Consider the following 26,467-nt stretch of genomic DNA (forward strand, 5'->3'; position numbering starts at 1 on the left):
ACGTCCGTGAGAGCCTCATTAAACGGCAGTAGAGGCTCTGGGGAGCTTACCTGCGGTTTAAGGACCTCTGTGAGGATGTTAGACCTCACCTTTGCGACCTTTGCGACGGGGAGCTCAAGAGCTAAGGCCTCTGCCGCCCTCGTCAGCACCACGCTATAAGCAGCCCCCTCCTCCGTAGCCATAGGAGGGGAGACAAAACCAGTGTCTGGGGAGGTATCCAGGCCACTGGCTTCCCCTAGTTCCTGTGTCCAGTCCTGATATGACTGGCACTCACGTGCCAGAGGGTCCTCAGACCCCCCCCAGTCTCCCTCGTCGTCCATGTTCTGAAAGTCAGGAGTAAAGGATGGACCCAGATCCTCGAAGAATTCCTCTTCGGCCGGTGCCGAATGAGGTGTCGAGCGACAACGCTCTGACGCCGGATCCAGACCGAGGGGTGGACCGGGGACGACGCCAGGGGGGTCGTAAGGTCGACCAGCGGCGTCCCGGATCTGGAACCGGATCCAGCAGGGCCCTGCGGCGCCGGGACCGAAGCACCCAATGGCGCCGGGGCCGAAGCACCCGGTCTGCTTGGACTCCCAGTCGAAGCCTCTTGTCCCGAAGGCGCCGCGGAACCCGACGGAGGTGAGAGCGACCTCATGGCCATGAGGAAGCCTTCGATCTCCTCTGGTGTCGCGTCCTGCCCAGGGACCGGCGGGTATGGAGAAGGCCGCAACGCCTGCGGCTCCGGCCGAGCCGCGTGGGCGGTGTCACCCGAACCCCCAGCCGCGTTGCGCGAGCGTCGGGGGGAGTCAGAAGAGCGATGACGCCTCTTCGACTTCTTGTGCCTCTTACCTGAGGACTTGGAGCCCAACGAGTGGTGTCGACTCGCCGAGCTGTGATGACTCCGGCCCAGCGACCGGTCCCTCGACCTCCTTCTGGGCCGAGACCTCTAACGGCGCGGGCCGACTGCCAGAGCTCGAGGCACTTACGGGACCGCTCCCGCCTAGCCTTCGACGTCAGGGCCCGACAGTCGGGGCACGACTCGTCATCATGGTCGGGCCCCAGGCAATGTAGGCACCGGCGATGGGGGTCGGTAACCAATATCAGTCGGCAGCAGTCGCCACAGGGCTTGAACCTGGGCATCCCTACCGGCACCGATGGAGTCGTATGACTCGAACCGGATTCAAAAAGGATCGAAAAGGGGAGGAGCCAAGCTCGCGACCGTGATGGCCGCGTTGTAGCTCGGCTCCGTAGACCTTCTCGCCTGTTTTATTAATCCTGTGCCATATCCTGCCCCGAGAAGACGTATTCGTGGAAATATGGAAACATGAAAGATTGCTGATTCTTACCATCTGCTCCGGATGCCCCTGGGTGCTGCGGTTCCTGAGCTGTGCCCTTGTTCGCTTCGGAGCCCGCGAGGCGGGCGGGCCCGGACTTGCCTGCGGCTCCCCGACTGGAACGCAGTTCCTGCGCCGGCCCCTGGTGGAGGAGAGGGGTCGACCGAAGAGGCCACTGTGCGGATGGACCGGTGACGACTGACCGGGCCCGGCTGGATGGTCCCGGGGACTGGTGGGACCTGGTGGCGGGGTGCCGCATCCCACGGACGGGGGTTGACCGCATGGGAGACGCGTCTCCCCTTTGTCTCCCAGCCGGCCATTTTGATACCCTCCGCCCGGACTCGGTGGTCGGCGCCCATGGGCCGTAGGCGCCGACTACCTCCAATGTTTGGGTGGCCCGCCTCCCTGCATCACTGGTGCGGCTGACTGTCCCCGGCTGGCAACCGGATCGGGGCTGGAGTGTACGGTGGCCCCGCCGCGCTGACAAGATGGCGGCCGGCGACCTGTATCTTAGACCCGTCGTCGACGGGGACACTGGCCTGCCGCACGGCACGTTTGCTGAATACTGTGGGGGTGGTCCTACGATTGGCGACGTCCTCGCTGCCTTGAGTTCCTGGCGTGAGTCCATGATGTTGAGTGCCGCCGGACCGGACGGTGTTTTTCTTGACGGGCTCGCTGAGCCGCCCCCCACGTGTGCGGACCAACCGCTGAACTGTGCTGCACGGACCTTCCCGGAGGTTGATGAGATTACGGCCGTCGTTTGTCTGGAGGACTGGGTGCCCGTTGCTCTGCTTTGTTGAGAGCGCTTCCAAGGAGTGGAAATGACGGAGGGACTCCGGCCGGGGTCCGTCCGGGCCTGCCTTGCCGTGACTCCCGGCGATTGTTTGCCTTGCCCTGCTGAGCCGGGATCTGATGTCTGTCCTAGTAGAGCGAGTGCCCCTTCTTGGTCAACGGGGCGTTGCTCGTGGTACCTGCTGTTACTGTTGTTTTTTCTTGCTGGCCCCCTCCGAGACCATCATGACTGGTGCCGTTTGTTGTGGCCTGAAGTTCTTGCTTTTCTCTCCTGGCCCGTCCGCTTCTGGTTCAATGTGCACTCCGTGTCTATGGCCCTGGAGAGGCAGGGACAGGGTTGAGATACTTTACATCGGCGGACTACTACTTCGTGCATGGATAAATGGCGTACTTTCGATTGTACAAGTATGATCGCTTCCTCATCATGTTCCTGTATTTGACTTTGTAGCGACTTTCTCTTCTCGTGGGTTCAAATTGTGCACGGGTGGGTGGTGGGAGCAGATCGTTTTGATTGCATGTCTCCTCTCCCATTAGTTTTTAGTTTCTTTTTCTCCCTTCCCTTTCCTTCTTTTTTCCTTTCCTTTTTCTCTTCTCTGAGTCTATATTTCGGGACTCGGTTTTGGGCGACAGGCACACTGCTAGGGGGGGGGTAGGCCGTAGCCTCTGCATGCGTGCTGGGTGGGGGGTTTCGGGGTGGGTCTTTTGTTTCGTCTTGGTTCTATGGGCCTTATTTTTCTCCTTTCTCTCTTGACTCTTCTTGCTTTTTCTTTTTCCTTTGGGTCAGTTTGGTGGTTAGGTGTAGCGCTGCTTATTGTTTCGGCTGTTGGTCTCTCCACTACCGTCAGTCACGATGTTCCCCGTTCATGGGGCGGGTACTGACCAGTATGTATTGTACTGTTTGCTCTTATCCTCAAATTCTTCTGATGATCCTCTAATTATTGCCTGGTTTGTTGCTGACTCGCTGGGATCATTGCCCGCCATGTGTTCTCGATGAAGTGACTGCGTCTGATCCTTCTTATCTATAACTTTAAAAATTAACCTCACTTATCCTGTACTCAGTGGTCCCACCTTTTCTCCAGTATGTGATGTATCGGATAATTGCTGCCCCTCGTCTCTGGGACTGCTGAGCTGTTTTGATTTTGCCTTATGTGCTACTACTTGATTTTGCGTCGGCCTGCATGGTTGTGGGCCCGTACCTGTAAGCTTTGTTGCACAATAAAGGTTTCCAAAATTTTTTTTAAAAAAGGATCGAAAAAGCTTAGTCAGAAATTCACTAAAAGGTACCACTTTCTCCGGACCTGCGCTTGCTGGCGCGGAAAAAAGAAGAACCGACGTCGGGGCGCGAGGGCGGCATCTAAGTACTCGGACGACGTCATCCTGGCTCCAACGACGGACGCTGAGCCGCAGACGACGCCTACCGACGCGCTGGGGTACTTCTACGCCAAATTTTCCGGATCCAGTCTGACGCCTGGGGATATTCTAAGGTAAGAAATCCAATACTAACCTGTTTCTTCCAGATTAAGGTATCAATGTATTATTTTCTTTGGCTGATTTTTAGCTTGTGTACCTATACCGGTACAAAGAACCTCAGTTCTGAGTTTATGTGTGTGTGTACATAATTAAATTTGTGGATGTAAATGTAAATAGATTCAGTTAAAGTGGAATTTTGACTACAAATTAAACCGAAAAACCAGAGAAATTTGCAAGTTATGGTTAGGACAACAATCCATAATGCGCACAACAGCTATACAAACCATACCTTGCACATCAAGTGTAATGCTCATAACTTGACCCTTAATAAAACAGACGCAATTTAAAAAGTTGTAAATAATCTTTCAGATCAGATAGTGTATCACATTACCCATGCCACTTTGAAAGAGAGGCCTATGAATATAGCATTATTTATTGGTTTGAGTGTGGGTTTTTTTAACTCGTAGAATGAAATTTTACAAGGCAGTCACATGACACAATCTTAATTTGGTTGTCTTGCTTTGTTCTGGATTTCAAACATGCGTTTAGGGATGATTAGAATTAGCTTTCGCAGTTCATCTTTCTCATACACATTCATCATTCTAGACATGCATGTGTGCTTCCAAGTGTGATCTGTGTGTGCATGTCCCACTATATGGTTGTGAGATTGTTTGTATGGACTATACAAAAACAAGTACATGGTATAATCTTGAATATTGTTGATAGTCCTATACTTACAGAAGTTGGAGGCTTTTGATAGAAAAGGGACGTTGTGAGCGAGTCTCGTGCTCTCCATGCCACTGGAATCAAGCTATCCTGGCTGATGAGGGCTGAGAGCCCGAAACATGTCCTAGGATGCTTGTTCCAGTCCAGGGAGGACGTGGCTTGCCAGTTCGGGCTGGACTGTTCTCATGGGGCACATGGTGAAGACTGATTTGCATATGGCTGTGTTCAAACTGGAATGGCATGGTGAGCAAAATAACGATGGATTTAGGCCCAGATCTCTGTACTGGGCTGAATGTATGACATTGTTCTGCATTCTGTCCATCAACTGTTGTTTTTGTATTTGTTTGCTTAGCAATAACCTGAGGGGATGATAGCCGTCCACAAGAGCATACGTATGCCACTGATGTAGAGTTACACATGTACACGTACTATTGTGCTCTACTGGCTCCCTATCCAGAAAAGATGACAATTCAAGATGCTGATACACACATACAAGGCCCTCCACGATCAAGGACCATCATACATCTTCCACCAAACCCAGTGCTTTGCCTCCCTGGCCTTCGCTCACACTCTCCGCATCCGCTAACGCAACAGCAGAGGAAGTTCCTTCTACCTCCCAGCCAAGTCCTGTAATGACCTTTGTCTGCACTTCCGAACATCAGCATCTCTCACAGAATTCAGATAGGGACTCAAAACCTGCCTCTTCGACCGTTCCTATCAAGAACCCATCGCCTGGATACCCTCGCAGGTGATTAGCAGCGCTATACGAATCCAAGTTGGTTGAATGATTGGTTTGGATTCACCAGAGGCAAAAGAGGCCACCACTAAGCATCCCATTATAGGGCGCTAGCTTCGGCCAGGATATAGGCTACCTATAGTTGAGTGGAGGCTTCCGTAATGAGGCCTTTTTTCCTTTTTGTAATGCTTCAGTATTAGTCACAAAATAAAAAGCACTGAACACGTCCAAAACGTTCATTGCAAATGAATAAAAACATTTTTATTAAATGTAAATCCAAGCAACTACCACACAACTGCTGCAACACCTATTGTAAAATGTATTCCGCCAAATCATTAACTTCTTAGCAGTAAGCAGCCTTGAGATTGCTGGCTCACTGACCCAGTCCACTGAAAATCCAACAAGTGCAGTCCATTACTCACCATCTGATTGTTTGCCCCCCAACAGTGGGTAAACGACAGCACAGACTGAATCGACAATCACAATCTTCACTGGCCCCAAGGAGCTAGCCACCTGCAAAACACACTAGATTATGAATCGGTGACACACACTCACGGACATTAAAATCCGACATCAGCATAGCAATACCTGTTTTTAAAGAACAGCCTACCCCATTCGAAACAGAGCACAGTGACGCACAGTAGGCTTTGGTTCAATATACACTCAGGGCAATATTCTGTGGCTGTGTCCTGTACCAAACAAGCTCCACAACCTATTAGAGACTTTTCTTCCAGTTTATTTTATTTATTTATTTTATTTTAATTTCTTATATAGCGCTGGAATCAATCCCGTAAGGGTATCTCCGCGCTTTGAGAGCCATAGGATCATCAGGTAGTGTGACACAAGAGGTTAAGAGGACAGAAATGCTTCTTGATAAAGAAGGGTCTTCAATGTCTTTCTAAAAGACAGGTGGTTGGTGGTCATTCTTACATCGGTAGGGAGCTTGTTCCATAAGGCAGGTCCAACCGAGGAGAAAGCACGGTCTCCTTGTCTGGATTTCTTTGTAGCAGGGGGTTTTAGAAGGGCTTGATTGCTTGAGCGGAGAGACCTGCTAGGCTGGTACAGCTCAAGGTATTGTGACAGGTATTTAGGACTTGCTCCATATAGGCACTTGTGGTCCGTACAGCATATCTTAAAGTTGATGCGCTGCCGTATGGGGAGCCAATGTAATTCTTCCAACAAGGGCCTAGAGGGAGTCCTGGCCGGTACACTCATGACCAATCTCGCTGCTGTGTTCTGGACTACCTGCAAACGACCTACTGCATCTGCATTTGCTAATGTCAGCAGGCCGTTGCAGTAGTCCAGGCGGCTGGTGACCAAGGCCTGTACAAGTGTCTTCCTATAGGTGGCAGGGAGATACGGGAAGACACGTCTGAGAAGGCCGATGGTATGGAAACACAACCCTGCGATGTAATTGGTGTGTTCCTTTAAGGTCAACTTTTGGTCCAACTTCACCCCTAGATTCTTAACATGAGGTTTGGATGTGGGTACTGGGCCCAGATCTATTGGCCACCAGTCTGGGGACCAGAGGAGACTCGCCTTGCCAAAGAGCATGACGGATAAGTTATTTACCTGTAATCCTAGTTCTCTTCCAGGGGTATCCTCATCAAAGTCATAAGCACTGAATATTCCCGCCCATGTGCGTGACCCCGGAAACAATATAAAAATATATATGTATAAAACACATATATCTCGCTCCACATATATGTATGTACATATATAATTTTTCTCACATCAATGCAGCCCCAAAACTGAGGCTAAACAATGCAAACACATATACATGAACTGCAATTAGTAAGGAATCAAAAAACACATTAGGTCAAAAAAACCCTTGAACTTTGTGTTTTAATGAGTCAAACCACTCATAAATCCTGAAAATTGCTTATAAATAGACATTGTTAGCCCTCAGGCTGCATTGCAAAACAATATCATAGAAAATGAAACCATTTTTACAATAACTGGCACCGTGCCTTTAAGGCAGCCATGACCCCAGGCTTCCCATCATGCCTCAGGGGTGACAGTTAGGTCAGTTGTTCTTTGCATAACCCTGAAGACAGGGCTCAACCACAAGATTGAAAACAAAACAGTACCAAATCTCATTTACCTGGGGAGGCGGGTGGGTTGCTTATGACTTTGATGAGGATACCCCTGGAAGAGAACTAGGATTACAGGTAAGTAACTTATCCTTCTCTTCCAGGGGATCCTCATCAATAGTCATAAGCACTGAATAGAATAGCAAGCCCATCAACCACCTGCAGGTAAATGAGAAGTACATGACCCAACCAATCATAACAGCCAAAAAACACTAGCTGTTAAACAGATTCCTCAGGGAGGCCTGGCCCACCTGGGTATCTGCTCTCGTGTCAGAATCTAGACAGTAATGTCTGGTAAATGTATGGACAAACCTCCAGGTCGCCGCTTTACAAATCTCAGACATGGGCACATCCTGCAGGTAAGCCGCCGTGGCTGCTCTACCTCTAGTAGAATGCGCCTTAGGGGAACCCCCTAAAGTCTTCTGTGCCAATTGGTAAGCAAGCTTGATACACGAAACGATCCACCTGGAGATAGACCGTTTCGAGGCTGCATGACCAGTTCTGATCGATTCGTAGTTAACAAACAATTGATCAGAATGTCGAATAGACTTGGACCTGTCCAGATAGAACTTTAAAACCCTTTTCAGGTCCAAAGAGTGTAACGCCCTCTCAGCTGGAGTAGAGGGATTAGGAAAGAAAGTGGGTAAAGAGATAGACTGATTGACATGAAAATCTGATACCACTTTAGGCAGGAAAGAAGGATGCGTTCTAAGCACCACTCTGTTCAGATGAAAAACTGTATACGGTTCTTTAGTACATAGGGCCTGAATTTCGCTCACCCTACGGGCTGACGTAATCGCTATCAAAAAAGCCGCTTTCCAGGAAATATGCTGTAAAGAAGCTTTATGAATAGGCTCAAAAGGCGAACCCATCAATTTTGATAGGACTAGGTTCAGCTCCCAAGGCGGAGCAGGAGGCCGTACAGGAGGGTACACCTTCTTTAGACCCTGCAGGAAATCTTTTACTGCAGGAAGCTGAAAAAAAGAAGTTTGTGAAGGTGATCGCCTATAAGCTGTAATAGCGGCTAAATGCACCTTAATGGAGTTAAACTTCAAACCTGCTTTAGTCAGGTACAACAAGTATGGGAGAACTGCTTCTTCCTGACTTTTTACCGGATTGTGACCATTCTGCATGCACCACATATAGAATCTCTTCCACTTGCATGCATACGAATGTCTAGTGGAAGGGCGTCGTGCTTCTTTCAGAATGGACATGCAGTCCTGTGGCAGCCCTAGATGGCCGTACTGTATGACCTCAGGAGCCATGCTGCCAAGTTCAGTGTCGGAAGGTTGGGATGGTGAATCCTCCCGTTCATCTTCGACAACAGGTCCTGCCTGCATGGAAGCCTCTTGTGAGGAGACACTGATAGGTGAAGTAGGTCTGTGTACCACCATTGTCTCGGCCAGTCGGGAGCAATCAGGATCATCGTTGTGCACGAGTGGTTCAGCTTGCTCACCACCTTCGGGATCAGCGGAAGGGGTGGAAAGGCGTACACAAACTGTCCTGACCAGTCCATTAACAGAGCATTCCCTCTCGTTCCTGGTCGATAGAACCTGGAGGCGAAGCTTGGGCATTTGGTGTTTTCGTCGTCTGCGAAGAGATCTATTGAAGGACGACCCCAAGACTGGAAAATGTCGTCTAGCACTTCGTCGTTGAGAACCCAGTCTTCTCTGTCTTCGAAGTGCCGACTTAGTGCGTCCGCCCTCACGTTCTGCTCTCCTGGGAGGTGGACTGCCTGAACAGACAACTTGCGAGCTAGTAGCCAATGCCAGATGCGCTGAGCTTCCAATGACAGAGTCCTTGAGCGTGTTCCTCCCTGCTTGTTCAAATAGTACATCGTGGTGGTGTTGTCCGTCTGTACTAGAATCATTTTCTCTTGAAGCGAGGGAAGGAACGCTTTGAGAGCCAGGTGAACCGCTCTCAACTCCAGCAAGTTGATATGATAAGTGCTTTCCTTGGGAGACCACAGACCCTGCACTTGTAGGGGTCCCATGTGCGCTCCCCATCCTTGCAATGATGCATCTGTGATGATCGTTTGTGTTGGAGGAGGTTGATGGAAGAGAACTCCCATCTGCATGTTCTGTCTCTTTGTCCACCACTGGAGTGAAGATTGAGCTACCTGCGACAAAGTGATCCGATCGTCCCATCGATCTGAATGTTGGTCCCATTTGTCCTCCAGATCCTGCTGAAGAGGACGCATCCGAAGTCTGGCGTTCGGTACTAGGAAGATGCAGGAAGCCATCGACCCCAAGAGTGAGGCTATCTTCCGCACCTTCTGGGATCTGTGGAGAAGAACTTGCTGGCACTTGAGGGCTATCGAAAACTGTCTCTCCTCCGAAGGAAACACTTTCCTACTTCGGAGTCTAGCAGAGCTCCTAGGAAGTGGATCTTCTGAGTGGGTTGCGAGACAGACTTGTTGTAGTTGACATGTAGACCTAGACGCTGACAAAGTTCTATGCATGTCTGGAATTGATTCCTTACATTGTCTGGAGTTGGACCTTTCAACAGCCAATCGTCTAAGTATGGGTATACGAAGACTCCCCTGCGGCGTAGAGCTGCCGCCATCACTGCGACACACTTGGTGAACACTCTGGGAGCCGACTTCAACCCAAACGGAAGGACTTTGAACTGGTAGTTAGAGGTCCCCACCCGGAATCGAAGGAATCTCCTGTGATCTTGCCGTATTGGTATATGGAAGTACGCATCTTGAAGGTCCATCGAACACATCCAATCCCCCTGCCTGAGATGTGGATATATCTGATGAAGCGCCAACATGCGAAACTTTTCTTTTCGGACATGCAGATTGAGTGTTCTCAAGTCCAGAATGAGCCTGTATTCTTCCTTTTGGCCCTTTTTTCTGACCAAAAAATACCTCGAGTACACTCCTTTCCCCCTTTCGGACACCGGAACTCTCTCGATGGCTTCTTTCTCGAGGAGTGTAGCTACTTCTGCCTTTAACCTTTGTAGCTGGTGACTTGATGTTGACATCGGGGAAACGTGTGGAGGTAGACGATGGAAACGAAGACAGTACCCATTCTGCAGCGTAGACAACACCCATTGATCTTTCGTGATGGCCCACTCTGTCCTGTGATGCGCAATGCTTCCCCCCACTGGAGTGGGTAACGGCGCTGGGGGAAGTGAAGACTCATTGCTTCTGCTGAGCTTTATTGAAGTTGTTGCCTTGGCGCTGATTTCCATTTCCCTTGGAATTGCCCTTGCCTTTGTACTGTGCCTTTTGCTGGCCCTGCTGGTTCTGGCCTTTCTGCCATTGAGGGGTTTGAACCCTCTGCTTCGAATAACCTTTGTTGTTCGAACGGAATTTCTTCTTGAACTCCTTTTTCTTCTCGAGTCCCACCGCTTTGAGGGTGTCCAACTCGGTTTTCATCCGCTGCATCTCCTCATCCGCACTTGCTCCAAAAAGAGATGTGCCTGAAAAAGGAAGGTTTAGGATTCTTGCTTGAGCCTCTGGTTTTAATGCTGTGAGGCGTAACCAAGATGTTCTCCTTGCTGTAACTCCGTGCACATAGCCATGCGCAGCCAGCGTTGCCCCATCTGCTGCCGATCCTATAATCTGATTGGAGACTTGACTGCCCTCCATCAGAACCTCCTCAAAGTCCTTTCTATCTTCCTCAGGAAGCTTAGCGGTAAATCTCTGAAGTGAGTCCCACAGAGACCTGTCATACCTGCCGAGCAGGGCTTCTGCGTTGGAGACCTTGAGGAAAGAGGCTGAGGTGTTACACACCCTTCTCCCCCATGAGTCCTGCACCTTGCTATCCTTATCCGGAGGTACCGTGGATGAGGAAGCCACCGCATTGGATTTTCTTGCCGCCGTAATGATCACTGAATCTGGCGGGGGATCAGCTTTAAGGAACAGAGGATCCTCTTCCGGAGGACGATACTTTTTGAGAATCCTCGCTGGAACGGACTTCACCGTTGCCGGAGTGAGGAAGACTTCATTCACATGTTCCATTATACCCGGAACCAACGGCAACAACGGTTTGGGTGCTGATCTATGCTGCAGGGTTTCGAATATGACAGTCGTCTTGACTTGTGGAGCTGTCATCGGTACTCCCAGTTTCAGGGCTCCCCTGCCCAAGATATCTTGGAATGAGAAAATATCTTCAGTTGGAGACACTCTTGAGCGTGGACTGTTTGTAAGAGTCGGGGAGTACTCCCTGTGAGATCGCGTTCTCGACGAACTTGAAGAACTACGTGTCCTCTTGGACCTAGATCTTCTGCTAGAACGCGTCTTGGAACGAGATCGCTCTCTGTGACGAGAATGTCTCTTACTTGAGTGTTTAGAACGAGACCGTTCTCTGCGGGGAAGAGGCTTGTCTCGATATCGCTTTAGGCGATCTGCCGTCTCCTTGTCCTTTGCCCAGTGGTGAAGAGGTCTATTCCACCTTGGGGAAAGATGAACAGAAGGAGACTTGTGGACGGGATCCTTCGCAGGTGTACTTGACCGTTGAGGTCGAACCGTCCGATCCTGTTGCGATCTTGCAGGGGATTCGGACCTCCCCCTATTAGATGCGCCGCTCCGTCCATCCGAGGATCTGCCACTCCGAGATGATGAGGAAGATGAGGAAAGACTCACCAGAGATCCAGAGGAAGACCTTGAGCGAGATCTTTCTTCTGCGATTCTCCGTCTCTTGGCAGGGGGATCCTGCACTGGAGATTGTTCCACCTCCGCAGCCGATGCTGAACCTGGAGAACCCAACTGTGGCTCTAGGGCATGAGACTGGTCCAACAAGTCACTTTCCTTGTCCCGAACCACCTCCTTTGATTTTGTAGGAGTAATGTTCTTTGTCTGCGAAGAACCTTTCTCCCTGGATCCTTGTTGATCCCTCGACGGTGGTTGTATCGAAGCCGAGCGCCGAGCAGGAAGGCGCTCCCTTGACGTCGACCGTGATCTCTCTAACGTTGACCTCGGGTGGCGATGGCTGTCCTTCGACGTTGAAGGCTGTCTGCTCGACGTCGATGGAGGCTGTTTCGACGCCGATCGCCGTTGATTTGACGGCGACTGGGCGTGCCTCGACTCCGAATGCCGCTCCGACGTCGAACGCTCTCGTCCAAGTGTCGACGTTGGCTGCATCGACGTCGACCGATGATGTGTCGACAGAGGCTCCCTCGACGTCGAACGACCATGGCTAGTCGTCGACGGAGGATGGCTCGACGTCGAACGTCGATGGACCGACGTCGACGGAGAATGCCTCGACGTCACAGCATGACGATGCTGTTTCGACGTCATACGGCTCGCCGTCGAGCTCTTCCGCTTCGACGGCGACCTGTCCCTCGACGCTGACTGAAGCGGAGGTACCTTCGATGTAGACGCTGAAGACATCTTCTTCGTCGCCGTCGACTGCTTCTTCAACGCCGATCCCGACGTCGAATGTGAACCAGTCGGGGCTTCTCTCGACGTCGACCGCGTCTTCCGACTTTTCTGCTTCTTGGGAGATCTTCCTCTCTCAGAAAGCCCATAAGCTCTAATCCTCTCTCGATCTTTAAGAGTCCTGGAAGATAAAACCTGGCAGTGTTCACAGGTTTTAGAGGAATGAGAGTCTGGTAGACACAGGATACAGACTGAATGAGAGTCAGTCTTTGCCTTTTTCCTTCCACATGAAGGACAGTTGTTAAAGAGAGAAGGCATCTTTGACAGGAAAAATACCTTTTTTAAGCACAAAAATTGTTTAAACAGCACTCTATGTCTAAAAGACGTCGAGTGAAGTCAAAAATTCTAGTAAAAGCTGAATATTTTTTGACAGAAAGTCAAAAAGAAAAGGAGCTGTTTCACCAGGGTCCTGACTGAAGGAGCCGGAAAGAACAACTGACCTAACTGTCACCCCTGAGGCATGATGGGAAGCCTGGGGTCATGGCTGCCTTAAAGGCACGGTGCCAGTTATTGTAAAAATGGTTTCATTTTCTATGATATTGTTTTGCAATACAGCCTGAGGGCTAACAATGTCTATTTATAAGCAATTTTCAGGATTTATGAGTGGTTTGACTCATTAAAACACAAAGTTCAAGGTTTTTTTTGACCTAATGTGTTTTTTGATTCCTTACTAATTGCAGTTCATGTATATGTGTTTGCATTGTTTAGCCTCAGTTTTGGGGCTGCATTGATGTGAGAAAAATTATATATGTACATACATATATGTGGAGCGAGATATATGTGTTTTATACATATATATTTTTATATTGTTTCCGGGGTCCCGCACATGGGCGGGAATATTCAGTGCTTATGACTATTGATGAGGATCCCCTGGAAGAGAACTCTGTTTTTCCCACGTTACATTGGAGGCAATTCACAGCCATCCAATGTGACACTGCCCTCATACCCTCAGCAAAGTTCTCCTTGACTTTGGGGCCAAGGGAGCTGAAAGGGTAGAGGAGGTGGGTGTCATCAGCGTAGGAAACCGGTATGAACCCATATTTCCGCACAATCTCAGCAAGGGGGGCCACATATACATTAAACAATGTAGGGCTAAGGCATGAGCCCTGTGGCACCCCCTTCGTGAGCACCCTTGAGATGGAGCGAAAGGGGCCCAAGCTGATAGATTGTGATCTTCCGGAGAGGAAGCTCTCCAACCATGATAACGCTAAGCCTCCAATTCCTACTCCCTGCAAACGGCTGAGAAGGATGTTATGGGACACGGTATCAAAGGCTGCGGACAGGTCCAACAGCACCAGGATCATGGAACCGCCTCTATCCTGTGACATTTTGATCTTATCTGTCACAGAAAGAAGGGCCGATTCAGTGCTGTGGTTGGGCCTGAACCCAGATTGAGATTGGTCCAGGCCCCCTGTCGCCTCGATAAAGCTGGAGAGGATGGTGTTAACGTGTTTCTCTGCCAGTTTGCTGATGAAAGGGAGGAGAGAAATTGGGCGGAGGTTGGAGAGTTCTGACCAGGGCAAGGTGGAATTTTTGCGTATAGGGTTCACTACCGCTTCCTTCCAGGATTGTGGGAGTTGTCCCTCGGCAAAGGAGAGGTTCAGCAATTTCTGAATAGAGGGTCCTAATATCTCGTTCAGAGGGGAGATTAGTTTGGCGGGTATCAGATCAGTAGGAGACATATACACTGCTATAAATCTATACCAATATAGCAATACTGTGTTAAAAGCAACAATTTTGAAATGAAAAACACAGTTAGGTAACCATAGAAATATAATGTCCAATAGCAAAGTTAAATGCCTGTCGATCCAGACTTCCCTTCAATAATTGCTAATATTCATGGGGGAGCTAGCTGTTAAATTTGAAAGGTTTCAAGTCTCCTGTGCCGGAGTATCAAAACAGACTTGGACTGGCTAACAACTACTTCTTAACCTCAAACCCTCTCACATGAAGACCGAAGACTTATAGCCTACTGATTATACTTTAAATTCAGGAGTAAGTGTAAATGCAGTTCAGGCTACGCTGCCCGTTTTCCTGATCCAGATATGTGATTTGATTTGAACATTTATATAGCGCAAGAATGCCCAGGGGTACCTGGATATAAAAGGATAGACCAGTTAAAATGTCTTCCTCTCTTACTGGGTTATTGGTGTCCTTGGTGTGGGCAGCAAAAGGGTGCAGAGCCGACTAGAGGTCCTAAAATTAGACATTACAGAGGGCGGGCTGGGCCTCAAGTTGTACTATCTAGCTGGCCTTCTCCAGTATGCTTCTCCAGTATGCTGCATTGGGGTGTGCACATAGGCCACAGTTGGGAGAAGGCATTCCTGGATGGATCAGTTATGGTGTAAGACCTCCCCAAGCTACTTATGAGGGGCCGCAGAATGTAATCTGGTACCCCCTTCATAGTGTCACAGGTCACACAGGCATGGGAAAAGGCAGTCACCCAGGTTTTGAGGCGCGCCATACAATAAACGTCTTTACATTTGGTGGTTGCGCCCCTTCATGTGCATCCGCAAATCCGTGGATGTTTCAAACTGGGTCGAGGGAGGCTGTCAGAGAGCAGGAGACCTGCTTTTGAACAGCACCGTCATGACACTAATACAAGCTGGGATACTCTACGGTGTACGACCGTAACAGTTTCTGCAGTACACATGCATGTCCTGTACGGTCAAAGAGATATGGATTTCTTTCTCAGACAAACCAAGTTACTCACACGTCCTGAAGGTGGTGTTGGACTAAGGTTCAACTAGGGGCACCATCTCCCATTTGTACTCAGCTCCAAAGGCAGGCAGACATCCACCCACGACAATCATTATGGAGGCCTTGAAGCCACCCTCTCAGATGTAGAGTGGAGACGTGCTAGAGCACAGGTGCAATAAGTGGCTAGCATGCTAGATTTAAGTTGACATAATTTTATAACCTGCATAGGGCTTATCTGATGCCGCAGTGACTACACAGGGTACACCTGACGCGTTTAGGTGGGTGTAATGAGGTGCTGTGGGACCCCAGCCTACTTCTGTCGCGTCACGTGGACGTGCCATTTGGTGAGACCCTTTTGGGAGGAGATACTTTGGGAGGTACAATGGGTAATGGGAGTTAGAGCTGAATTGACGATACACCATAGCCTATTAGGACTACTGCTACTCCCTAAAGACGGTAGGAAGATGGGGTAGATGTGCCCAACTGGGACTGGTGCTGGCCAGGTCGCGTATAGCTATTCACTGGGCCAGCCCGATACCACCAACGCGGGGTAAATTGGAGAACTGATCTAATGGAGTAGGCAGTAGCTGAAGAATGTAGGCCTCGTAAAATCCACACAGATGACAATGCAGAGAGGGACCTGGAGATATGGGGCGCTATGTTAGACCACCTGGGAGAGGACGGAGAAACGGTGGTTGTGGAATCCACCCCAGGCTCACCTAATGACTTGGCAGAGGCTCCTCTGACGATGGTGGGGAACAAAGACGGGGTCTAGCGTAGCCTCATGGCTCGTCAACCCCCCCCCCCTCCCCAGTGGAAGTCCGATGGACGCTGCAGTGGGGTTGATATAGGGTGTGTAACTAACCTACACGAAGGAATGAAAGAAGTTGCCGAATGGATGAAACTAAGCCGCCTGAAACTGAACTCAGACAAAACAGAAGTCCTCATCCTAGGTACATCCCCATCTGCATGGGACGACTCCTGGTGGCCGGAAGCCCTCGGAAAAGCACCCATCCCGACAGACCACGCACGGAACCTAGGCATCATCCTGGATTCTTCACTTTCAATGAACAGACAAGTCAGCGCCGTATCCTCTTCCTGCTTCAACATTCTTCGCATGCTCAAAAAAACATTTCGCTGGATCCCCTCCGACACTAGGAAAACAGTCACCCACGCTCTGGTCACGAGCCGACTGGACTATGGAAACACCCTCTACGCAGGTACTACCGCAAAACTCCAGAAGAAACTCCAACGAATCCAAAACGCCTCAGCCAGACTCATATTAGACATCCCACGCAACGAACACATCTCTGGTCACCTTAAAGACCTCCACTGGCTACCCGTCAACAAGAGGATCACTTTCAGACTGCTTACCCACGCACACAAATCACTCTACGACATCGGCCCAGAATGCCTCAACTCACGACTGTCCTTCTACACCCCCTCCCGCCAACTACGTTCTTCCAGCCAAGCCCTCGCCACTGTACCTCGCATCAACAAGACCACCATGGGAGGCAGATCCTTTTCATACCTGGCTGCTAGAACATGGAACTCACTCCCCGCTTACCTTCGCCTTACCCAGAACCACCTAGCATTCAGAAAGCAACTTAAAACTTGGATATTTGACAAGTAATCCTCCCCCCTTCCTAAGCGCCTTGAAACCCTCTGGGTATGTAGTGCGCGATACAAATTCTCTGACTTGACTTGACTTGACTGTGTAGGAGAAGTGTGACTGATGAATAATGCAGCACTGTTTCCGTCGCCTGTCCTGTGCCCACAGTGGACCATTGATCAGTAGCTTTCTAGTTACTACGTGCACGTGCACACATGTCATCCCCCTGCCCCCTCTGGGCCAATCCCAGGTAGGAATAAATTGCTTGTATTGGAAACCCCCGAGAGATAGGGGACTACTGTGCTGCAGGACTATTTAAATGTTTATATGTTATGATCAGCGCAGTCTACCCAGGAGGTTTTTTGTGTTGTACAGATTGCACATTTACGATGTGAATAAAGAAATGTATATATTTTTTAAAAATCTTATTTTGTGACACTACAGGCACCTTTCTTTATGGATCGCTATGGCCTCCCCTAATCAAGTGCGGCAAAATTAAATGAAAAGGCGAGCAGATTTGTCTTGGTGCTTTGCACACATATTTGGATAGTGGTGGCATGCTGAACAGCTCACGTATAAAACTTCAATTATGACATTTTGGTTTGTGGAGTTATGAGAGGACAGTGATGAGGTTAGTAACAAAACAGATTAGTCCCAAATATTTCGGTGCCATAGAACAAGCCAAAAATAGTATACTATAGACATTTGCAGACAATGTTGGGTCTCTAACCACTTTCAATTACGGTGAGAAGTTCTAATATTTAGGTCACAGTTATGGTTTATGTTAGTCACAGTTGCTCACAAAATTAGCCCATATCAGATGCGTTATACATTTTGTATGGGGTAATGGTTAAAATCGTGCTCTTCATAAAATATATTTGCTTTGCTTATTCACACGACATTGAATGTTAGACACTAAACAAAGAAAACCACTAAACCAAGAAACAACTAAATCCTACCGCTGCAGGTGTTTTGAAACACTGAATGTGTAAACACAATGACCTTGCCTGGTTCTAAAGTAATTAACCTATTTTAGAGCCAGGTGCTTGCAGAATAGGTCTATGACCCCAAGAAGAGGATGTTGAAAAAACATTCTTTTAATCTCACTATGTGTGCAAGATCTTTATATTATTGAGACATTTCTATAGGCCTGGCTTCTCCAGCAGTATAATCCCTTATCAGAGGTAAAGCAGCTCAGATTCAAATCACCTCACATTTTTTGAGGGCCTATAATGCTAAGGATGTATACTTTTTATGGCATGGTTGAAAAGTGGGAGAAAAAAGGGCCAGTGAGTGAAAGGAAGATAGAATATACCTGCTGGGATAGGCTCCAGCGCAAGTCCTGCAATGCATCCAGCATCTTGTATATGTCGAAAACCCGTACAACTTCAATTCTCTGCATTGCTTCTTCCTGAAACAAAGAGAAAAGATGGAGTATGCTGTCCCATCAGCCCAATGCAAAGAGATAAAAACAGAACTTGTAATAGAGTTGCGCAAGTAACTGGCAATTGGCCATGATAGTTTGGGGGAGAAACTGTGCAGCAGCCATAAATGCTCAGCCCTCAACTAGGAGAAACTTGAAGACACCAGGTCAACGTAGCCATTACTTTACACTGGGGGAAATGGGCCATTAAGTTCAGCCACCAATTATCTCTTGCTCACACTGAAAGAAACAGGCAAGAGGATGCAAGCTCTCTTTTCAACAATCACTCTCTCATCTCAGAGCTAAGGGGTACAGTCACCGACAGCACAAATATATGCTACTTTACCATACTTCAATTTCTAAAATATCTGGGTAAGCCTATTCAATACATTCATGAATATTTTTGATTAAGCCACCTTTCAATGAGCTCCTAAAGTGAAGCAGTTTTTCAGGGGACATTTTCAATGAGCAACTTTGATAAGTGATTATCACATAATACATCTAGGGCCAGATGTAGGAAGGTTTTTTCCGGTTGGTAACGGCCGAAATCGGCCGTTACCGACCGGTAAAAGCATTTTCCTATGTAGGGGGCATATTTACCGATTCGGTAAATAACGAATTGGTATTTTCCGATTCGGTATTTACCGAATCGGTAAATAAAATGTAGGAAGCACTTCAAACAGTGCTTCTGGGCTTAAAGGATTTGTTATTTACCACCAACTATTAGTTGGTGGTAAATAACGAATTCCTATTTAAATGCAAATATGTGCATTTACACCTGTGCCATGTGACAGACATACATGCCCTTAGGGCATGTATGTGTGCCACATGTGCACACAAGCACTAATCAGGGGTGCAACAGGGTGTCAAAGTGACACCCTGCCACCCTTGACTTTTTCCCAATTTTACAGAATCGGTAAATTCCAGGCCCATAGGAATGAATGGCAAATACCGATTCACATGGCACAGGTGTAAATGCACATATTTGCATTTAAATAGTGTGAACAATAATAGTAATCACCGTTTTAGTTATGTTACGCTAAGGTTTCTTTCATACATTGATTGTAGAAGCAGTGCATCTTCAGCACTACATGTGCGTGTCGGCTGACAAGCACCATCATCATTAAAGGAACAGATGAATCCAACACCTCACAAGAAGGTGAGCTGAGTAAGGATTTCCCCTTCTCTAACTTTTAGCACTGACCCTTAGAAGGCCCTGACCGTATGTTATTTCCATTTATAGGCTGTCCTACCCCTCCTTCCAGTCCTGATGAAAACCCTCTCTAGATGCTCATAAATCAGCGCATCAACACTAGGGTCGAAACGTTGACGTACCTTTGATACACATCCAACTCCACAAAGTCCTAAAGAACAAAAGATACAAATTTAACCTCTTGAGACTATTGTGATTCACAGTGGATTTTTAAATAAAGTTCATCTCTATATATGTTTGTCACCTATATCACTCAGTCCCAAAATCACTATCTATGCCCTATTTGTATTCACAGTATATGTTAGTTATATTTTGGACAGCATACCTAAAGCTTTGCAGAATTAATGCTCATAAGAAAGTTGATTACTAAAGATTTATTTTTTCTCCATTTGGGTCAGTGTTGATTAATTAGTTTAAACGGTATATATCAGTCATAGGATACACGAGTACATTTATGGTATAACGTACCATGTTCAATCGAAATGTTTTTTCCGACAGAACAATTATTGTTTGTTTAATTAGCCGCCCAGGGTCTGAGGATTACAGGGTTACCCCATTATAATTAATGGAAGACGTCATCCTTAGCACATATGAATAATCTATAAGTACACTCTCCAGGAGGTACACTTCACCTCTCCCATCAACGCACAAGGTTTAATCCCCAACGTCATCCTCATACTTAACAATGGGGAACATATGCACATAGACGGTTTAAATACAGCACCTCTTGCTATCAGAAAGCAGGAGGGAATTGAGACTTCAAGGCAGACACACTGACCAGAGACACTGCAGCTCCGGCATGCCATTACTCCAGCTGACAGTGGTCTGACGATCCCTTGCGGGGTGTCCAGCTCAAGTCCAGGATGAAGTCCCACACATTCACTATTCAGGTATGAGGGTTCGCCTAAATCCTAGTGGGATTCTTGGCTCTTAGGCTTAGGCTCTTCCACACCTACTCACATCCTAGGTACACTTAGGTACTTCTAGTCAGGTATCTTAGGAGTACGCACTTTATTTTATAAATGCATTTTATAATCATGTATTTGTTCATGACTATTGCAAAATGGTAGAACAATACTATTTCTTTTTATTCACTGTACTGCTGGTTCTATATCTCTGCTACTGTGTCACAGTTGTAGCAGCGCACTTATTTTACATGAGAAGAACAACTGTACAATAAATTCTTATTGTAAACACGCTCAACTGTTTCTTCTGTGTATCTCTCCGAGAGCAAAACAAGCAAGCATGAGTGACTGGATGAAAAGCAGTATGTTGTTTCCACGAGTCTGAGGTTATTATGTTCTGAAGTTGCCAGAAAATAATCTCTCTGATAACAGGAGATTCTATGTCAGGACCGGAGGCTTCGGATTATGCTTTTTTCCTTCTTCGCTGTTTATTACAATCAAAACTTACAGCAGCCCAGAAAAGCACTGACTCCAAAACCTTTCATATATCCCAAACACAGGGATTAAGAACATTATATTAGACACAATTACATGAGAAAAACTGCATATCCCATCAGACGATGGTAATCACATAACATTAGTCCTTTCATAGTGTCCACAACAGTAAGGTAGGGCGTCCATCTTGTGTTCCCTTCCTCTTTCTTCGCTGCTTCTCAGCCAGTTTAGAACCTTTATGCTTATCTCTCACAGATAATTGTTTTTGTGGAGTTTATTGCAGAGATTAAGGTTATTTTTCTTGCATGTGAGGTTTCTATTGCACTTTGGGGGCTCTGTGCCACTTCATATTGCGAAAGTCTTCATTTTTTATTCAATCTTAGAGGCGCTGTATCGCGGGGACGCTTTCACCCCTTACGCGATGTCCCCGTCTGAGCAGCAGTGTCGATTGAGCCGCTAGAGGGAGCCATTGCGTCTTGTTTGCCTCAGCGCGGTTTCCTCTCACTGACATAAACCGCGCTGAGGAGAGAGAGCCGCGCCGGAGCCCCATCTGCCGCCTAACCCAGAACGCCCTTGCAGGGTTGTATTCCCCATTTCTGAACGTCCCGACGGGGTCCGTATCAGCGGTTCTGCCGCGGCTACGACTGCAGGCAGTATTTGGCACCGGTAGCGTTTTTTTTACCGCAGTTTGTGCTTGTTGCAGTTTGCCTTTATTTTAGAGCGTGCAGGAAGGCGGCATGGACCCGGTCTCCTTGAGAGGGTTGGCGCGCTTAGAGGCGGGTGCTGCCTCTGTAATTGCCTGGTTCCACCGGCCCCAATAGCCTTGCTAACCTCTGGTTGGTCCACAATCTGGCCCTGTGAGCACCAGCATACCCTCAGCCTGCCTTAAATACATATACCAAAGGGTCAACTATGGCAGAGGGGTATTATGTCGAAGAAGAAGAGGCTCATCAATATCTAGGGGATGATGAGTTTTATGCAGCTGTAGATCAGTCAATCTATAGATGTGTGCAGGAGATAGTGGGGCCCATGGAGGACAGACTCTCTGCCCGCATAGTGGAGGGGTGCACAAAGTTAGCGCCAGCGCAGTTAGGGACTCCTGTACTTGATCCAGCACCCTTGGAGGGGAACCCACCCGCGTCTAAGAAGGTTTGTAGGGACGGAGGCTCTGGGGGAGCGCGGGGTGTAGATAGGGATGCCTCTGAGCGCCTACGGTGCGCCTTTCTGGCTAAGGCGATCGAACCTGCCCCTGCGCCACTCCCGGCCCCTTCAATACTGACGGAGACAGCCCCTTCCTCCCCGGGGGGAACTCCCCCACAGACACAGATGATGATGAGGATTTGGTGCGGTCTTGGCGACCGTCCAGCTCGGCGGCCGAGTTACCCCAGGATAGTTCAGGCATGCTCGACCCGGATGACATCATTTATCCGAGGTCGACTGCTTGGACGCCTGGAGACAAGGTCGCGAAGTTTGTGATGGACGCCTCCGCAAGCCTTTAGAGAAGGAGGCGCGGAGTTGTCTGAGGGGGGAGTGTCCGCGGCCTACACTGGAAGGGAAAGTTGCCATGACCCCGGAATTAGACGGAAAAATGGCCACGTTTATGGCGAAGTTTATCAAGGACCCCCGTAAGGGAATTGACCGCTCTTGGCGCTCATGCCAGGACAAACTGTTAGACGCAATAGGCCTGATCACAAAGATCTTGGATATGGCGGAGGAGGCCAAGGTATCGGGCACTCCCATATCCCCAGACGTGCTGTCGAACTGGGCGCAGAGGGTGGTCATATTTTTAGCGAACGCCAACTGCGCCCTTTAGACGGAACATCGACGCTCCTTGCTGATCAAATTGGACCCCAAGTTGGGGGACTTGGCCTCTTCAGAGGCTGGCGCTGTGGCGCAGGGTGGCCTGTTTGGAGACCCGTTTAATAAAGGAGCTAGGGAAGTTCGTTTCAACGTTCACCTCTCTGGACAAGGCCCAGTCCAGTATTAAAAGGGTGTTCCAGCAGCGTTTTTCCCGAGGGGCTGGTCGTGGTAGGGGCCTCACGACCGGCCGTGGCGGTCAGAATCAACCCAACAACGGTCAAGGCTCTGGCAGAGGCCAGTACAACACCTCTGCCAATTACAACAATTTCTATCCGACCAGAGGCCAACGTTTCCGAGGGCGCAGAGGCTTCAGGAACGACGCAGGAGGCAACAGTTCCCATGGTGAGTGTGATTCCTGCAGACCAGGTACTAATTGGGGGAAGACTAGCATTTTTTCCAGAGGCTTGGGCAGAAATTACGGCGGATGCATGGGTTCTTCAGACCGTGCGCAGTTTCCATATAGAGTTTTACGATCGGGCCTGCCAACTAAGGGCTCCTCACCCTATAAGTTTTTCCCAGACAGATGCGCAGTTGATCGACGAAGAAGTCTCAGCGCTGCAGCGCAAATTTGTCGATCAACGCGTCACCCCTACGGTTTCTTCAGCAACATTTTCTTAGTGGAGAAAACGGACGGGGGCAAGAGACCCGTAATCAACCTCAGAGATTTCAACGGCTGGTTGGTTTACAACCATTTCAAGATGGAGGGCATCCATCTGCTGCGAGACGTGTTGCTTCCAAACAACTGGATGGTCCGCCTGGACCTCAAAGATGCGTATTTAGTAGTGACCATCCATCCTCCTCACCGTCAATTCCTTCAGTTTCTCTGGAAGGATCAGGTCTTCGAGTTCACAGCCCTTCCATTCGGGCTTTCCTCGGCCCCTTGGTGCTTCACCAAGCTGTTACATCCAGCGGTGGAGGTCCTTCGGAGCCAAGGGATTCGGATGATTGTCTATCTGGACGACATCCTTTTGATGGCCCAGTGTCCCACCAGGTTGGTACTTCAGCTCAATCAAACGATCTCCTTGTTACACGGACTGGGGTTCATCATCAACGAAGACAAGTCTGTCTTCTCCCCTTCCCAGAAGATGGTATTCTTGGGGTTCGTCATGGATTCTTTGCAAGCATCCCTCAGTCTTCCATCCCGGAAGATGGCCAAAATCAAACAAGAGCAACGGCAGACGATCTCCAAGTCACACACTTCCCTGCGTCAGATTGCCAGGGTGGTAGGACTTCTCTCATCTTCCATTCAGGCAATCTTTCCGGGACCCCTTCACTACCGGGCCCTTCAACGCCTCAAGGCGCACCACCTCAGGAAAGGTTTGACCTACGACCAACTGGTCTCTCTGTCGGGAGAAGTGAAGGGGGAAATGGCCTGGTGGCTCTCTCATATGGAGGTGTGGAACGGTCAAGCGATCTTCGGGTCAGTACCGGACTTGGTTATAGAATCGGGCGCCCGCAGGTCGGGCTGGGGCGGCCAACTGCGGGGATTTCTCCACAGGCGGCGCTTGGTCATCCAACGAGCAAAGGCTCCACATCAACTGCCTGGAACTTCTGGCGGGATCCTTTGCAGTCCGTTGCTGGACCAGGGATTCAGCGAAGTCATGTGTTCTTTTGAGAATGGACAACGTCTCAGCGGTTCGATACGTCAACCATCTGGGCGGTCCGTGATCACGAGCTCTAGCAGATCTGGAGAAGGATTTTTGGGATTATTGTCTGGCCCATCATGTCTCAGTGACGGCGGAATATCTTCCGGGACGAGCCAATCAGGTAGCGGATTGGCACTCGCAGTACCTGCGAGACTCCAGCCTTTGGAAGCTGGATGTACAAGTGTTCCGGTGGTTGAAAACAATGTGGGGTCCCTTTTCAGTGGACCGTTTGCATCCCGCTTGGACTTCCAGCTACCGAGGTTTTTCAGCTGGAGCCCAGATCCTCTCGCAGAGGCCACGGATGCTTTCCTCCAGGATTGGAGTCAGTAAAGGCCTTATGCATTCCCGCCTTTTTCGATGGTGGTGCGGGCGGCGGCCCAGCTTCGCCGCCAGATGGCGGTAGTGGTAATGGTGACGCCCTTGTGGAGATCGCAAGTCTGGTTTCCAGTTCTTCTGGAACTTTCCTGGCATTCTCCAATCCTACTCCCCCGGCTCCCTCGTCTTCTTCTCAATCCGGACAGGGACCCGCATCACCTCCTAATGCAGGGTTCTCTCCGCCTCATGGCATGGCGGCTTTCCGGAGACACTGGTCGCTCCCAGGCCTTTCGGAGTTGGCTGAAAACCTTTTGTCAAAGGCATGGGCAGGTAGCACCGCAAAGAGGTACCGATCAGCGTGGACCAGGTGGGTTAGTTGGTGTCTTCGACGGGACCTGGATCCCCTGGTCGTAGGCGTCGTTCCCACCCTAAATTTTTGGGCGGAGTTAGCAGTGGACGGATTAGCCTACCGGACCTTTAACGCGATGCGTTCTGCAATCTCGGCAGCTCATGAGCCGTTGGATGGTGCCCCGGTTGGGGAACATCCTCTTGTTTGTAGGCTCCTTAGGGGTGTGAGGCTTTCTTTACCCCCGGAGCCGCGATATTCAGTCCTGTGGGACGTTAATGTGGTACTGAATCTTTTTCTTTCTTGGCAACAAAACAAATACCTTTCTTTAAAAGAACTGTCAGCCAAGTTAGCTATGCTCCTGTGTTTGGTGATGTGTCGTAGAGTCTCGGATGTGCGCAGTTAGCAGCGGACGGATTAGCCTACCGGACCTTTAACGCGATGCGTTCTGCAATCTCGGCGGCTCATGAGCCGTTGGATGGTGCCCCAGTTGGGGAACATCCTCTTGTTTGTAGGCTCCTTAAGGGTGTGAGGCTTTCTTTATCCCCGGAGCCGCGATATTCAGTCCTGTGGGACATTAATGTGGTACTGAATCTTTTTCTTTCTTGGCAACATAACAAATACCTTTCTTTAAAAGAACTGTCAGCCAAGTTAGCTATGCTCCTGTGTTTGGTGTCGTGTCGTAGAGTCTCGGATGTGCGCGCTCTGGATGTCTCGGCGAGAGTGTTTTCCCCGGATGAGGTTACCTTTACCGTAGATCTCGTCGCACAAAGTCCGCGACGAGATCTATCTCTAATCTGACTTTTGTAGTCGTTCCCAAACTTTGTGTTGTTCAGTGCCTGAAGATGTATGAAGACGTCACTGTAGAACTTCGCCCTCCGGGTGAACGGCAGCTCCTGATTCCTCTGCGAAAGCCACACAAGGCTGTATCTTCCCCCACTATAGCCCGTTGGTTGCGATGGGTGCTGCAAGAAGCTAGCATTGATACTAAGAAGTTCGGAGCTCATTCGGCTAGGGGGGCCATGGCCTCAAACGTTTTCTCTTTTGGGGCACGTCTGGAGGACTTGATGCGGGCAGCAGATTGGTCCTCGGATTCCACCTTCAAAAGGTTTTATTTCAAACCTGTGGTGGATATTGCGAATTTGGTGGTAACTAAACTTTGAACAAGCATAATCCGAAGCCTCCAGTCCTGACATAGAATCGAAATTTGCCTAACTTAGTAACGGCAAGTTTCAGTTCTAATAAGGACACGGAGGCGAGGATTATCCCACCCAGAACTCCTGAGGAGATCCCACCTGTATGGACATAAGTAAGCCGTTTTTGCTTCTAGGTGAAGTCAAATTTGTGGTGTTTTGCAATGTTTCCCGATGTGAAGAGTTTTGCTTTAGCAGTCCCAGTGGTTTACAACGCTTACGCTGTTCTGTTTTCCC

At 49.0% G+C, this 26,467-nt stretch overlaps 1 protein-coding gene across 2 annotated transcripts in view; it reads right to left on the reverse strand.

Moving 5' to 3' along the window:
• Window positions 1-26,467, reverse strand: part of RAD51D (RAD51 paralog D) — a 134,939-nt gene that overhangs the window by 65,674 nt on the left and 42,798 nt on the right. For both annotated transcript variants that reach the window (XM_086954738.1, XM_086954739.1), the window contains exons 7-8: window positions 18,150-18,245; window positions 5,463-5,553 (exon numbers count right to left, since the gene is read on the reverse strand). In XM_086954738.1, coding sequence (XP_086810864.1) covers window positions 5,463-5,553; window positions 18,150-18,245 — 187 coding nt within the window. The remainder of the gene's footprint in view (window positions 1-5,462; window positions 5,554-18,149; window positions 18,246-26,467) is intronic.

The sequence above is a fragment of the Lissotriton vulgaris genome, chromosome 2_1 (genome assembly GCF_964263255.1).
Source record: "Lissotriton vulgaris chromosome 2_1, aLisVul1.2, whole genome shotgun sequence".
Lineage (NCBI taxonomy): Eukaryota > Metazoa > Chordata > Amphibia > Caudata > Salamandridae > Lissotriton > Lissotriton vulgaris.